At 37.8% G+C, this 15,509-nt stretch overlaps 1 protein-coding gene across 3 annotated transcripts in view; it reads left to right on the forward strand.

Annotated features, from left to right (window-relative positions):
- Positions 1 to 13,579, forward strand: part of MPDZ (multiple PDZ domain crumbs cell polarity complex component) — a 95,078-nt gene extending 81,499 nt beyond the window's left edge. For 2 of the 3 annotated variants that reach the window (XM_075138423.1, XM_075138424.1), the window contains 12 exons: positions 180 to 325; positions 633 to 716; positions 824 to 1,017; positions 1,267 to 1,414; positions 4,549 to 4,635; positions 6,026 to 6,122; positions 6,770 to 6,813; positions 7,908 to 8,030; positions 8,980 to 9,084; positions 9,201 to 9,313; positions 10,396 to 10,519; positions 11,376 to 13,579. In XM_075138423.1, coding sequence (XP_074994524.1) covers positions 180 to 325; positions 633 to 716; positions 824 to 1,017; positions 1,267 to 1,414; positions 4,549 to 4,635; positions 6,026 to 6,122; positions 6,770 to 6,813; positions 7,908 to 8,030; positions 8,980 to 9,084; positions 9,201 to 9,313; positions 10,396 to 10,519; positions 11,376 to 11,522 — 1,412 coding nt within the window. In that variant the 3' untranslated portion in view covers positions 11,523 to 13,579. The remainder of the gene's footprint in view (positions 1 to 179; positions 326 to 632; positions 717 to 823; positions 1,018 to 1,266; positions 1,415 to 4,548; positions 4,636 to 6,025; positions 6,123 to 6,769; positions 6,814 to 7,907; positions 8,031 to 8,979; positions 9,085 to 9,200; positions 9,314 to 10,395; positions 10,520 to 11,375) is intronic. The other variant, XM_075138425.1, reaches the window with a different exon arrangement.
- Positions 13,580 to 15,509: the final 1,930 nt, after the last annotated feature.

Here is a 15,509-nt window from a genome sequence, read left to right on the forward strand (position 1 = left end):
TGAAAACTACAGGATAGTACTTGTCTGAGGGAAAGGGAGAGGCAGCATCATTCTCTGTAGGTCAGCTGTTCAGCTGTTGCTGTAGAGCTGTCAGTGAACTCTCAAAATGCTGTTTTAAAGTCACTTTTCTAATACTGAGCCGTTTTAACTGTAACCAGGATGTTTAATTGTTGTTTTAGATACAAGCAGGTCTTCAACTCCAGCCACATTAGCCTCTGACCCAGCTACTTGTCCAATCATTCCTGGATGCGAAACAACCATTGATATCTCCAAAGGGCGGACTGGTCTTGGTCTGAGCATTGTTGGAGGAGCAGACACTTTGCTGGTTGGTTGGAAAAATATGTGTGTCACTCAAGTGAAATAACAATAATGAAATTAAAATGTCTGATAGATTTTTTCTTTATTTGTTCCTGTAGCATTTATAGAAAGACACCAAAGATACCAGTACGGGGACGGGGTGGGGAGGAAAAGCACTTTTAAAATTGAAAGTATAAATGAACTTTTTAAGTATTCGGTAATTTGTTCATCATACCTCTGACTGTTTTGTTTATCACTGATGAATTATAGTAGGAATTTTCAGTTGCTCTTCGTTCTTTCAACATGCAATTTATTTTTGTTTTATTTATCCACAGGGAGCTATCATTATCCATGAAGTATATGAAGAAGGAGCAGCATCTAAAGATGGGAGACTGTGGGCTGGGGATCAGATATTAGAGGTGTGGTGGTTTCTTTGGTCACCTTTATTGTTATTTGCTATCTAGCCATCTTCTGTTTGTCTGCTGCGAAGTCCTGCACACTTTATCATTGTATGCTTTCATTGCAGGTGAACGGGATTGACCTCAGGAATGCCACACATGATGAAGCGATAAATGTCCTCCGACAGACTCCCCAAAAAGTTCGTCTGACTGTGTACAGAGATGAGGCCCAGTACAAGGAGGAAGACATGTATGATGTACTCAATATAGAGCTCCAAAAGAAGCCTGGCAAAGGCCTCGGGCTGAGTATTGTTGGGAAAAGGTGTGAATGTACCTGGAAAGTCAATGTCTGGGACTTGCTGGGCATGCTCATGTTTCTGTTGGGGTCTAGTGCTCAGATCCCGTGGGCTTGAAGGCCGTACCTGTCATTTTTGTGCCTAAGCTAATCGGCCATTCCTAGAGGAGCTAGCCCAACAGAAAAATGAGACAATGTTCATGTGTTCCCAACAGCAAGCCATGAAAATGGCCCTCAAACAACACTGTAATGCAAAATTCATGTGTGTATTTGCAGAAATGATACAGGGGTGTTTGTGTCAGACATCGTCAAAGGAGGAATAGCAGATACAGATGGGAGATTGATGCAAGGAGACCAGATATTGACAGTAAATGGAGAAGATGTTCGAAATGCTAACCAGGAGGCTGTTGCAGCTTTGCTAAAGGTATTGGGAAAAGAGAAGGTGGATAAAAGTGAAGAATTGAGATCCAGACTTTTTGAAAGCTTTAGTTTTATTCAAACTGAGTTCAGGCTGTTACTGAGACGTCAGTGAGAGTGAGCTGTGGATCCAAATTTAAGCTTCCTGAAGTCTAGAGCATTCAGATTTTGATACTTTGCCTGATGAAAATGGGACTAGTGGTGGTGCAGGGTGCCATAGGTTTATAGGGCAATAGAAAACCTTTACCTAGAACAACCTAAAACTTAATGCTGTATTTTCTCCAACAAACTGGTAACTTGTTAACTATCTCACATTTTTAGAAAGATATGCAGAACTGACTTTAAATAATGGAGAATTCATCAGAGTAGTTGTGCCAAAAAGTGATTAGAACGTTCATCTTTTTTTTTTTTTCCTGTGTATGTCTAGTGTCACCTTACATCCATTAAATACTATAACGCATTTTCCAGTGACCAAGACATCTAGTATAAGAATTTGCTTTCTCACAAAGGTAACTAAGTAAAATCCTATCTGCAGCTCTTGGAACTAGAATTTCTGTTCTCTATAATTTGCTTCTGATGTCCTTCCCCTATTTCCAAATCAGAATGAAGTCAGATATACAACATTTCTTGTGGTCTGACAGGAATTCCAGCTGGTCAGCCAGCTTGTCTGTTTTACATCCAGGGTTTTGAGACATTCCTGCTGCATGGTAAGAATTCCATCAAGTCAGCATTTTCCAATGGAAAATCGTTCCACTGGAAAAAATTTAACAGCCACTACTCATAGCTGACTCTTGGATACATAGAACATGATCATGCTTCTTTGCGCTCACATTCAAAGGTATATTTTTCCAGGTCTTGAACAGTTCCTTGAGCTTTTGTTTTTTTTTTTTCTTTTGGGGCGGGGCAGGCATTAGAAAGGGGAGATAGGATACTTTTTCTGTATTTTCAGCATGTGCCCGTAAGTGAGAATGCCAGACCTGGGTCTATGTTCTGGCAGTGAACTCGTTAATATGCTCTTCTGGTGAATAGTACTTTTCCATTCTTACCTGATACTTTATTTTATCTAAGGGTAGTGCATTTCTTCTTCATGTGCTGCACTTTTACATATCCTCTAAATGAAAGTGGCGTTTTATGTGGAAAGTTGCTTTCACTTTCACAAGCATTTTGGAGTATCTAATTGAAGATTCTTAGTTCCCACTTATCATTCATATATTCATGTTTTAAATACTTCATCCCACTCAGTAGTACTTGTAATTAATTGTCTAGCCCTGAGAAATGAGGCTTTTAAAATACCTCATATATATTATTGTTAATGATTCTGTTTTGTTCACGCAGTATGAATGGAGTAAAGCATGATCACTGACAAGTAGGCAGTCACCAGGTATCAGTTCTGTTTTCATTCACGAGAGTAAGGTCTAGGAGTGAATTGTCTTGAATTGCCTGAAAAATATTTGCTAGAAAATTATTTATAATCTTTGGAAAATCCCAATGTATTTTAATGTATTTTAATGTATTGTAGCATGAGATCACTAGAATGTGTTGTCCCTGCAGTGTTTCTTTTTAAGTATCCCTAAAACATGTGAAAAGCTGATCATTTTTTCCCCTCATTTGATCTACAGATTTATCAAATGGGAGATTTCAGGAAGAGAGACAGCTGTAATAAAACTAAATGTGAATTGATTTATTCACAAGTTCAGTTGGAAAGTATTACCTCCCAGTTTCACACATTATAACTTTTAAATCTCATTTGTGGGTTTGGATTTTATGTGAGGATGTGGTAATTTTAGGTACATAGGTTACTTCCTCAATTTTCCATTATGGATAAGAGTTGTCCGTATGGTTTAACATGAGTCAATTCATAGAAGCAAGAAAGAATGGTTTTGCCTGAGCCCTGATCAAGTCTTTCCCAGGACACAGAGAAGTCAACATTATTTAAAAAGTAAAAAGCAATTTAGTAATAAATCTCTTTTAATGTCACCCCTAAGAGAATAGCAACAAGATGTGAGGTATGGAAACCCTATTTGAATGGCTATGTCCTTTTGTTGGTTTTTATATATTGGTCTATTTCTTACTGTAAATCTGACAAATATATGAACCTGTCTTAGGGTTATACAGCTAAAACATGATAAATAAAGGCAAACTTAAGTAATACTAAGTTCTTTGGATACAGGAGTTCATACTAACAACTTCCCAGTGGAAGAAAGAAGAAAAGGCAAAATGGCAACAAAACTTTGAAATTTCTGTATTTGAATACGTTGCAGATAGGTGGTCTTCTTTTGACGCCACTTGTGTTATTTCGGAAGTCCAGTTTTCTGAATGTTTGTGATAATAGTTTGTGATAATAACTTATCTCTGTGTTTCCAAAATTAGCCTAATGTCTTGGTTTCTAAATATTTGATTGCAGGGTGAATTTTCTTCTGAGACGTGCATTTTATGCAGACGTGTAAATACTTAATAGTGTAATTAAAAGCTTAAAGAGTAGTGGAAGGATTTTCCAAGGTGCAAACAGTCCATATCACCCAGCTTCCTGTTGGGAGTCAGATGCAGAAAGGTCACTTAAACTACAGATAGATGTTTGGAAAACTGCCCAAAATTTCTTTTTGTTGGTTATGTTGGTATGGATCCAAAGTAACAGATAATTTCAAGAGTAGGAGAGAGATGACAAACTACTGGTTTAAATCCTATGTTCTCGGTCATATCAATAGAAATAATGATTAATACTTTGAGGTGTTATACTGTTTTTAGTGCCTATTGTGAAAAAAGTCAATTGTACTATTTCTTGAAAAATGCCATCTTGAAAATATATGTTGACATTACGGTTGAGAAGCCAAAACTACTTCCTATTAAGTGAAAGGTAACACAATTAGTCTTCTTGTGTAATTTTCACATCTGTATTGTAATACTGGTTAATCCAAAAAGTACCCTGCTCAATATTGAGTATCATGGTGTACTTAGTTTGTGTGGTTCTGATCCTGCCATGAGCTCTGTCTGCTCAGTGCTCATTGCAGGGTTGTTAGCCTGTTATTTTCCCCTCTGTCCATATTTTTTTCTTCTTCCACCATCTAAGAAGTGACTTAAATTTTGTCATAGGCTTTAATGTTGTATACAGAAGAGATGTGTTATAAATGACTGGTTCTTTAGTGTTCATTAGGTACGGTAAGACTAGAGGTTGGAAGAATAAAAACTGGTCCATTCCACTCCGAGAGGAGAACGTCCCAGAGCAGTCAGGTGTGTAACTGTAAAACTGTTTAGTTTGGAAGAAATAAATTGTGGTTAAATAATGAAAGAAAATAAAAATAATTGGTTTTATGATGACAATGATTTTCCACATACCTGATCCAAGATGAAGAAAAGTAGGAGTTTTTATGTACTTTGCAGCTTTTCGGTAACCATTTTATATGTTCACTTTAGCGTACTGTATCTGTAAAGACATAGTCCAGCCAAAAATGTTTTCCAAAAATGGCTTTGCTGTGTTGCCTAGTCTGATTTTTATGGCTCCAGCCTGGGAAGCAGAGAGAGCTTTGATTCTCATCGATACCAGAAGAAGTTGGAGTGGACTTCAAACCTCTTTGTTACTTCAGGAGTGCTTGGCATGCAATGGAGTATTGTTTCAGTAAACTTAGTGAATTTCTCCACTCCTTGCATATTCTTATCGTAATCTTGGTCATCAGAAGCAGGAAACCTGCACCCTTTCCATCAGGCTTCTTTCAAGTTTGTTTATTTTATTGTTGGTCTAATGGTGGAGCGTTACAAACTCACATCAGTTTCTGCATTTGAATGCTGTGGTAGCAGCTCACATCATGATTTTGTCCAGTAGGAGCTATATTTCTGAGAGCTCACAAGTTACCTTAGAACTTTCTGTGGTTATAAACTGGGTGTACAGATCATAATGTACTGAAGATAAATAATTTTAAGACAAATCATAATTAAACAATTTCAAGTGAGCAGGTTAAGACTAGATAACACTAAAATGTTAGGCTCTCTTCAAATCGGGTAATGCCAAACAAGATGAAAACATGCAGACTCTGGGTGTTCTTTATCTGAGTTAACTAAGAAGAAGCTCACAATGTTGAATGTTTTGAAGAGTATAACATTCAGCAAACTAGTTTCACTGGGAGCCATGTTGTTCCTTTACATTGCCCTGCGGGTATAGTGAAAATCTTTCTGGAAATTGTGCAGGTGAAGCCTGTGAGTGAAGAGCCTAATCTTAGTTTTAGCTGATGGAGTGGGTAAACATGGGTACACATGAGGATGTATAAAGATCTGTCTTTTGTATTCTCTCCCTACCTTGATAATCGTGGCTAACTTTTGTACCAGAAGATCTCTATGAGGTGATAGAAGATGCAAATACAAGGGCACAGTCTGGCCCCCAGAAGCAGTGCTTCACAGTGTTGCATGGGGTTGTAGGCATGCAACCTCTGTTGGTTTAATGATGCTTCAAACAAGGAGCCCTCTAGAGTGACTAAGAAATATATGGAGGTTCACTTGTGTCAACTTTAACTGGGCACAGAAAAAGTAAAATACAGCAAAATCCACTGAATACAGTGGGTTATGGTTTTACTTCTATCAACTGGGTGTCTGAAGCTGCTCTCTAATCCCAGTCTTACACTGTATTTAGGTCAGTGAAGGAAGTGGCAGCCTCTCATCGTTCAGTTTCCCGGTTTCTGGGTCCAGTGCACCTGAGGTCTTTGAAAGTGGTCTGAAGAAGAATATCAGTAAGGTTTCTTTGGTGCTTTCAGTATTTTATACATGTGAACTGGTAGCTGAGATCTTTCACTTTCTCTAAAAAGTTGTCATTATGTGCTGTAGGCCTGAAAGTGCTTCCTTAGTCATTAAAATGCTGCAGGGGTGGTTACTGTACAGTACATCATATATATCTTTGAATAGCTTTTTATAAAAGAAACTAGCAGTTTACTGTTACACCAACAGTTTAGATATTGAGAATCTAAGTTGAGCATAATTTTGTATTTAATCTAAATATGTCTTCAGTGAAGCTCTCTCATTCAGAGAAATCAAGGTACTGTATAGTTAAATTAGAATAGATGTGGACTAGCTGTCTCGTGCTCAAATTTAGAGCAAAGTTACTTCTGACCAAAGCATTGCTAGCAAATAATAGTTTTTTCTGTTCTATTTGAGCATTCTATTTAGCAGTCTTATTCCAAAAGTTACTTAAATGGAGGGAATGAATTACTTTTTCACCCATTCTAGAGGTATTTCAATATTAATTTAATGACAGCTTAAAACATATGTCTATAATAAACCAGCAGAAAGTTAGAATCATCATAGCGGTTTGGATAACTTTAATGGAAAAGTTTCCTAAAAATGCTAGTTTAACTTTTCTTTTTTTAAATTCATTTGACAGCAGCTTCTGAAATACAGGGACTAAGAACAGTTGAAATAAAAAAGGTGAGTTACAGCACGAAGTGGTATTTATCAGGATCAGGTTTTGTAGATGTTGTCAATAGGTGTGTTTACAGAAAGGAAGAATCAGTTAATCATTTTGAAAGACGAAGTGATGTGGCAATAGCTAATTAACTTGCCTATCTTTTCAGGTCAAGACTGTATGATCCCCGTTGACTGTATTTTCATGTAAAATCAGTGCTGTTTATGCCATCACATTTTGTGACCTGTTTCGAAAGCAAAAGGAGGAAGAATTACCAAGAGATAATGGGACCTAGTTTTACTGTTATTAGACTGAGTTAAATCCAGACTCTGTTTTAGAGAAGTCTAGGGAACTGTACTAAAGTTAGAAGCCTATTGTTTTGTATTTCATATGTTTCTTCACACGTATTTTTAATGGGTAGGCTCTTACATGACAGCTGCCAGGTTTTCAACTGTGAAATTCAGTTGACTTCCTTATTTACAGGAGCATGAGATCTGAGTCACAGACTGCTTCTGATTGTCCAAAATACTTACATTTGTTTGTCTTTGCCTGGCATCTAGTTCACTTAATTACGTGGATTGTATTTAGCCATTCTCTATTTACAGTAGAATCTGCAAGTACCAGTTTACAATAGCAGTTTTTGCAGTTAGGTAGTAGAGTGTTGTACAGTAGTGAACAGCTAGTTTTGTTCTTCAACAATAGGACACTAGGGGGAGCATAAAGATTAATTCTAGTCTTCGGGAGGTTCATAATAGGAGATTGATATAGACAATATTAAGGAAAAGCAATCCCATCTGTCCAGTTTTCCTTGCCTAGACTTTCTAGGCTGACATAAAGGGTCTGACGTTGAATTCTGTAAGTATTTGGTTTGGTTAAGATAAAACATACAAGTAAGTCAGCAAATTGTCACCTACTACTGATAGGAAGAAACATATATTGTGCTCTCTGTGCTTTCTCAAAATGATGCGAAGTGTATTAGCTTAAAGAATGGCTTGAGACATAGGAATTCTGGTTTTCATAAGATAGGGGCTTTAGTAATTTTTTGAGATAAGCCTACAATTCTCTGTATGCGTTTTTCTTTCCAGAAAAATCTAATCTTTTTTCATGACAATAACAGGGCCCTGCAGATTCACTAGGAGTGAGCATTGCTGGAGGCGTAGGAAGTCCTCTTGGAGATGTTCCTATATTTATTGCCATGATGCATCCGAATGGAGTTGCAGCTCAGACTCAGAAACTCAGAGTAAGTTAATTGTTAAGAAGATTGTAAAGATTGCATGGGTAATGCACAGTAATTACTCTAGGCAGGCAATAAATTAGCAGTTTAATGGTACAGTCATAAGTACTTCTGGCTGTGACAAGAATTTTTGCTGTTTGGATTGACGAAATGGTAACTCAGATTGGTAGCATGGTAAAAGGTAATTGCTTAAAGATACTAACTATGGGAAGGAAGTCCTAAAGCAATCTTGGATCATAGAGGTAGTCAGCTTGTGAAAATTAAAAGTAGAGAGAGTGATTCAGATTGATGGATTCTGTAAGTGAGCTCCACTGATAAGTGTGGTGGTCATTCCTGCAACTGTATATATGCAGTCTGTTTTATCTCTCATGTTTTCTATGCTAAACTGTCTTAGGATAGAGATAGTACTTTCTAGGTTCTAAGTTAAAGTGGGAGGTCTTACCCGAGACAGCACTTACATGTGTACTGTATCCAGTCTGTAGCAGAGGTGGTTGAATTTGACTCATGCTCCTTGGAAAATGGACAGTGTTATTTCAGGATGAATTCAGACATATAATCTCTGATGATAATTTACTACTTCAGTCTGTTTATCCTCAGGTGACATGCAAAATGCGTCTTTTTTTTTTTTTCATGCTGTATATTTCTAGAGTATTAGGATCAATTCCGTAAAGCATCATTACTTTTTTACATTGAATACACTAAACCAGTGTAATTTCCTAATTGTGATGTTGAATTTTCTGCCGTTTTATTGGGTCATTATGTAGTTCAAAGACGATCTGCCTTTGACAAAAAATGTACTGTGAACAGTTGCTAATTTTTTTCTTCCTGCCCTATATCACTGATAAAATCTGGGTAAATGCAAATACACAGATCTGCTATTGCTGAAAGAAAGTGACAAATAAATCTATGTAACTAAACTTACTGCTAGTTAGATTTTCTATATTTTCTTCTGCAGGTTGGGGACAGGATTGTTAGCATCTGTGGAACATCTACTGAGGGCATGACTCACTCCCAAGCTGTTAGTCTCTTAAAAAATGCTTCAGGCACTATCGAGTTGCAGGTAAAAAATCTTCAGTGACATTTGAAATATTTTCTGAATACTATTTGCCAGCTGCTACAATGAATTATTTTAGTGTCAGCATTCTCATTTTACTGGTTTATGAACTCTGTTCCTAGGTTGTGGCTGGAGGAGAAGTAAGTGTCATAACTGGTCAGCAGCAGGATCCACCTACGTCCAATCTTTCATTTGTGGGACTAACTTCAACCAGCATTTTTCAGGATGATTTAGGGTCAGTAACTGTAGAATATACAACCTCTGTAGCCTGTTATTTTAGGTGGAACTCAACCTAAAATACTTGCAAATTCTAGCAAATAATGGATGAATTGTTTGACTTAATTGTGACATAAACATTTGGTATATGTAAGACCTGTAGGCTATAGGTCCTCTCCTGCATTTTTCACGATGTGATTTGCTGTGTTGCTTTATTTTGGCCTTCTGTAGAGTTACGATGTGATTTGATTTCTTCTCTGAAAATACAGCCTCCTTTGTTTCACTGAGCCTTGGTAGCTGAGATTAATTGATACACTTAAAATGTTTTTTCTCAGACTTAAATAGCAAGGCCCTTTCTACAGTGGTACCTGTGTTCCCATAATGTGCTTTTTAGCACTGGGCTGTCAGGAGCATCGAACTTTTCTGGTATACAAGGTATACTGCTTCTGGTATACTGCAAGGTACAGCTATGTAAACAAGTTTTGCCTCAAACTCTGACATAAGAGTCATTTTTCTTCTAGGAACAGGGAAAGAGAGAATGGGGTTCTTTAGCCACACAGATGTACTTCGAAAGATAGAACTTCAAAATTTCTTAAAGTCTATCTGGGGAAATACACCTATAAATGGTCTGTATAAATGTATGCATACAAATACACAGTCATATATTAGAGGAGGAGAGAAGCAGTTAAACCTTACAACATAAACTATTGGGACTAATGTTAGACCTCTTTTAGGAGGTGTAATGGGTTACAGGATTTTGAAAGTAGGTGTTTGTTACGGAGATTTGAGGTATTGCATGGTATTGCATCTCTACTTCGCTAGTAAGCACTGTTAGTGGGATGTTGCAGCCGTACCTATGCCCTAAGCTGGGTGGAAGAGATGTTTGAAATAGCTACCTTTAAGTAATAATGACAGCATTGGACAGTTACAGTGTTTTACATTAACTAAAATAGCCAGTTCATTATAATAAAAGCATTTATAGTTATAATGGAAAGGGAAATACATTGCTTAGCTTGAAAGGAAAAATGTTTTTTATTGAATATTCTACATGTTAAATCATAAGTTCAGACAACATCGCAATACTCTTTTTCCTTTTCTTAGACCTCCTCAGTACAAGACCATTACTCTGGATAGAGGACCAGATGGCCTAGGCTTTAGTATTGTGGGTGGTTATGGCAGTCCCCATGGGGACTTACCCATTTATGTGAAGACGGTGTTTGCAAAGGTAAGTGTAAATTTCTTCAGTCAACCCATTTATTAGTTAGTTCACAGCAGCTACTATCTTAAATCATGGCCTAAGTTTGAAGCCAAAGGATTGTTACAGTTTCTTACAGCTTTTCTGCCTTAGTGTAAGTGCTGGTCAAAATGTGTTTGCAGCATTTGAAAGCTATAGCCTTAGGAAGATTCTGAATTTCCAAATGCATGTGACTCTGCATATGGCAGTCTTCTTCAACTCTCAAAACTGGAATTGTGCACATACTTAGAAAAAGAGCCCCCTTGCCTTATGTTTAGAGTGTATTTTCTTCAGGTAGTAGAAGGGACTCTTTTATTTATTTTGACTGAGAGCCTGAAAGGGAGACCAAGATAAAGTAATTGAACTCAGTCTGGACCTTTGGAGAAGTTCAAGTACTGACCTGGATTTGATAGTTTGGACTATCCTAGGAAACAGCTCTGAGTCAGAAAAAACTGAAATCAAGAATCCCAAATGTGTATGGTAAATCAAAGTACAGAGCTGGGATTTGATTACTAAATTTCTTAGACCAGTTGCTGAAAACTTCTTCAGGTCTTGAAAATCTTACTTCTATGATAGTAGAGTTTAAATGTTATACTAGCTGGACGAACAGTGTTAAGGGAATATAAAAATCCTGTAGATCCAATTTCTAGATGTTGTGAAACTTAGACAGGGCAGGGCATACTGCAGTAGTAGCTGGCTGTACTACAATTGACTGTAGCTGAATCATTGAAAATCAAAGTTTTAAGGGGTTTTGTGCACTGAACCCATCTTTTTCAGACCATAAGGACAGTGTGGCAGGGAGAAAAAGAAATGCATGAGTCTGCAGTAACATGTTGTATTGTTTCAGGGTGCAGCAGCAGAAGATGGACGCCTGAAGAGGGGGGATCAAATCATTGCTGTGAATGGGCAGAGTTTAGAAGGGGTGACCCATGAGGAAGCGGTTGCTATTCTGAAAAGGACAAAAGGAACAGTCACTTTGACTGTTTTGTCGTGAACTGGCTGCCCAGAGGGGTAGGGTCAATAACACTATATTATTTACATTCCGCATAGCAAAGAGAATGGAAATGTTTATATAGCCTTCTTGCTCTTCCAGCTTCACAGGACTGTGTTACAACACTGAAGAAAGATAACATTTAACCATATTTTTTGTATACAATAGAAGTATTTCTCTCACTGTCAAACCACTGGGATGGAGTTATGTCAACTGTGGAAAGACGTGGATATTTTTCCTATTAGTATTATAATGAATGCTTGTAAGCCACCAAAAAAAACCCCAGGAATGTTTGTGTTAATAACCACACAACAAAACTGGAATGTTTTGCTAAGAGGCTTTGATACTTGAAATATGTTGGAAAACTGATAAAGTCACGAAGTCAACAATAGTGTGGCATGGGCAGCAGTAGTTAGAAAACAGAAACAAGGTTATTGAACAGTGAAAGTATTAGTAAAATATGGAATTTTGGGAAAAGAAGGTAAAATACGTAATCTGGAGGCAGATCATTAATGGACTTAGATGGTTATTTGTATTATTTCACAATGCCCAGGTAGAAGGAGCTGGGAGGGTGACTTGAGTTGGTTTTTTTGCTTGTCTGTTTTGTGTTTAAATATCCTAACTCATGGATAAAAAAGAAAACTGTGTTTTAGTTTCGCTTTGAGGGCTTGGGTTTTCTTTTTTGAGGCAGGGGTATGTGTGTGTTTGTTTTGAAAGGAGAGGACTTGTGCTCAGGGCTAAAAAATTCATTTGCTAGTGGAAACTACTTCTGGTGAATGAGAGTGCCCAGCAACTGCAGTATTAGAAGAAGCAGACTTTTCTTTTATAATAGTAGTGTTTTCTAGCCTATGTGGGTGTGAAAGCAACCTTCCCAATATGAAATGTGTGTAAGTGAAGGTTGTCCTCTTCCAATGTGCAAGATTAACTACAGGCTCAGTGCAGACGTTTCTGTGAGCTGCTTGACTCAGAGCCGCAAACAGACTGCTCAGGGCAGGTTTACTTAGCTGCAGACAGAGACTTGTGGATATTTGTTAAGCCAAGGTGGAAGAAGTTGATGTTACAGTGTTGCTGCTACTATCAGTAGCAGCGAAGGTAGAGTCGTCCTTGGACTGAGGAGGCCTAAAACCAGGAGTTCAGGGTGGGTAAAACGCTGAAAATCCTTCCCAGTGGAGGTGAGTAGTAAGACAGCATTGAAGGTCTTCCTGCATCAGCATTAAGCAGAAGAGGAGATTTGAGGGCCACACATACAAGTGTCTAGTAAGTACGATGCAACCGTGGAGCTGTTATTTGGGCAGCAATGTGATTAATAGATTTATCAACATCCTCAGCTTCCTAAGTTGGGATCCTCACTAAAACTTTATCTGAAAACGGCACTCACTGAAACCCTTAGCTGATTGTAGCCTGCCTTTGCCTCTGTTCCTTCAAACTGGCTCTTGGGTATCTGGCAGATAAAGCACACTTTGCCCATGATTTAACTTCCTGCAGAAAAATTTCACCAAGTCTTTTGAGGGAGAAAGATACCTAGCTAATTAGCATGCTAATTAGCAGCAAGACCCTTTAGTTAATTAGCAAAAAAAAATTGTAGCAAGAAGGCCACCATGTCAGTTGTCATTTAAGAGAAATCTGAACTGAAAATGCAGGCAATGGTCAGGCCATTATGAGGGGAAGATACAAAATACTAGTATGTGTTTTAGTGGGACACAAGAACAGTATTAGAAATGTCTGTGAAATAGTATTAACAAATTGATAGCTAGGTCTAAGTGAATTAACTAAAAAAACCACCCTCTTTGTCTCTTGAACTATTCTAGAAGTTACACTGTGATAGGCTAAGATGAAAGAAAACATACGGTACCATTACTGGATGCTGTTGTTACTGAATTGCTCTTCTATACTTACTCCTTGGTTAGAGTGAGAAATGCCTACATTAGAGTATGTAAAGTCACTTTAAATAGTATCTATATTTGTAACAGAAGTAGTGTACAGGTATTTTGTTACTGCTGTTGTGTCTAAATGGAAGATTTAAGTGAATAAATTCCAAACTGTCATGATGAAGAAATAAAGTTGCAGGTGTGTTTCTGGTTGCTTTACAATGGCATGCTTGCATTTTTCATTCTGTTGTGAAAGATTAATTCAAAAAAATTGCATTACTCTTTATATGAACCTTAAAGCATCTGCTAAAAATTGCTTTATTTGGATTTTAAGATTTAATCTTCAGTTGCAAACTCGTAGCAAATCCATGAGACCAGATACCAAAACTATCTAGGAATTAATATGAAGCTGCCTTGCTTTTTTGAAACAGACAGCATTAATCATAGTTCAGTGTGTTTAAAAAGCATTTCTTCAGGGATGGAACTTGCCATGAGGGATCAAAACAGTGAGCCTTGGAGCCTGGGACTTTGCTTTTAGCTGTGACCCACGCTGCTGCTTCAGAGCACAGGGTCTTCCCCATGCCAGGAAAGCTGTTGCACGACCACTGCTTAGTGGCTGCCATGCACTGGACCTTGAGGTGTAATAAACTTTACAGGCTTAGGATGTTTGGTTTCTTTATCATTTGATATTCAATGCAACTTTCATATCACAGGGGTTAGTCCTGTAAGGTGCTAGGTACTATGGCCCCAGTTCTACCAAGTCTTCTGGTTTTGGTTAAATTTTTTCCATGTGACTGTAATAACGATGGGACTTGACAGAGTTAGAGCTGAACGTCCTGGCATCTTAAAGGCTCCAGCCCATTGTCTGTTCAGATCATAGAATCATAGAATCATTAAGGTTGGAAAAGACCTCTAAGATCATCGAGTCTAACCATCAACCCAACACTACCATGCCCACTAAACCATGTCCCTAAGCGCCTCATCTACACGTCTTTTAAATACTTCCAGGGATGGTGACTCAACCACTTCCCTGGGCAGAAATATATACTCAGTCCTTTCTTTTAACTCTGCTTACCTCTCACCTTTCAGTGCTAGTTATCTTAGAGCGGTATTAATGAAAGATACCGTCACTTCTTGTAAGTTTTTGTGGGTCTGGACAAAGGACAGCCAGCTCATGGGAATGTACATATTTCTTTCCTTGGCAGTGAGCAGGTATCATTGGCATGGCTGCTTTCCTGTTCATTCCTCTCCTGGATTTTATTTTTGGGTTAGCTTTATGGAAGCAATGGTATTGGTAATTCTCAGTTGGGAGAATGCGTGGAATTTAGTGGCCATTGAGGATCCCCTTCCCTTCACCCTATCCAGCCTCTTTTTAAAAGAAAAAAAGAAGCTGTATATTCTGTAGATGTAGACATGGACTTGCCTAAAAAACCTAAAAGAAGAAAAAAGTTGTCATCTTTGTTCTTAAGTGGCAAAAAAATGTTTTGTTTTACTGACAGAGACCTGCAAGTAATGTGGAGGAACTTAATACTTCTAATAGTGTTTTGCAAAGAAAGCCTTATCTCAGAGTGACATTGGAAAGAGGCTGGTAATGGTTTCCCACACACACCTTTTTCTTGCTTTTTAAAAAACAAATTCTTTGAAGCATCTAAAATATTCATGTGTAGGGAGCACTTCTGTCTTAGGCACCACTTGAAACTACTAAGAATAGATAAAAATTTTCACTTCCTTTACAAATGCTGTTAAAACTGTGCACATTAGCACATTGTTGTCCTTAGCACATTCAACACCTGCAGTGTATACACAAGCTGTTTTTATTTCTTTCTGAATTGGAGATTGTGCATTTTCCTCAACAGCTGTGTAGATCTTGATTTTAATGCATTTTAGTTCATAGTCACTGTTGCAGGGTTATGTGTTAGCTTGTGAAGTTGTGCCACCGATATTCGTGAAGGTGCTAACAGTGTCAGGTTAGACTGATACATTTCACACACTTTAGAACAGTATACCTACTAATGGAAGATGATGCCTAAGTAGATTGAGGTTCCTAACTTTTTGCCGTATGTTTTCATTCTCTTGTGGTAAAATCTTCTATAGTATTATTGAACTTTCTACTCCCAGTGAA

This window comes from Calonectris borealis, chromosome Z (genome assembly GCF_964195595.1).
Source record: "Calonectris borealis chromosome Z, bCalBor7.hap1.2, whole genome shotgun sequence".
In the NCBI taxonomy this organism is placed as follows: Eukaryota; Metazoa; Chordata; class Aves; order Procellariiformes; family Procellariidae; genus Calonectris; species Calonectris borealis.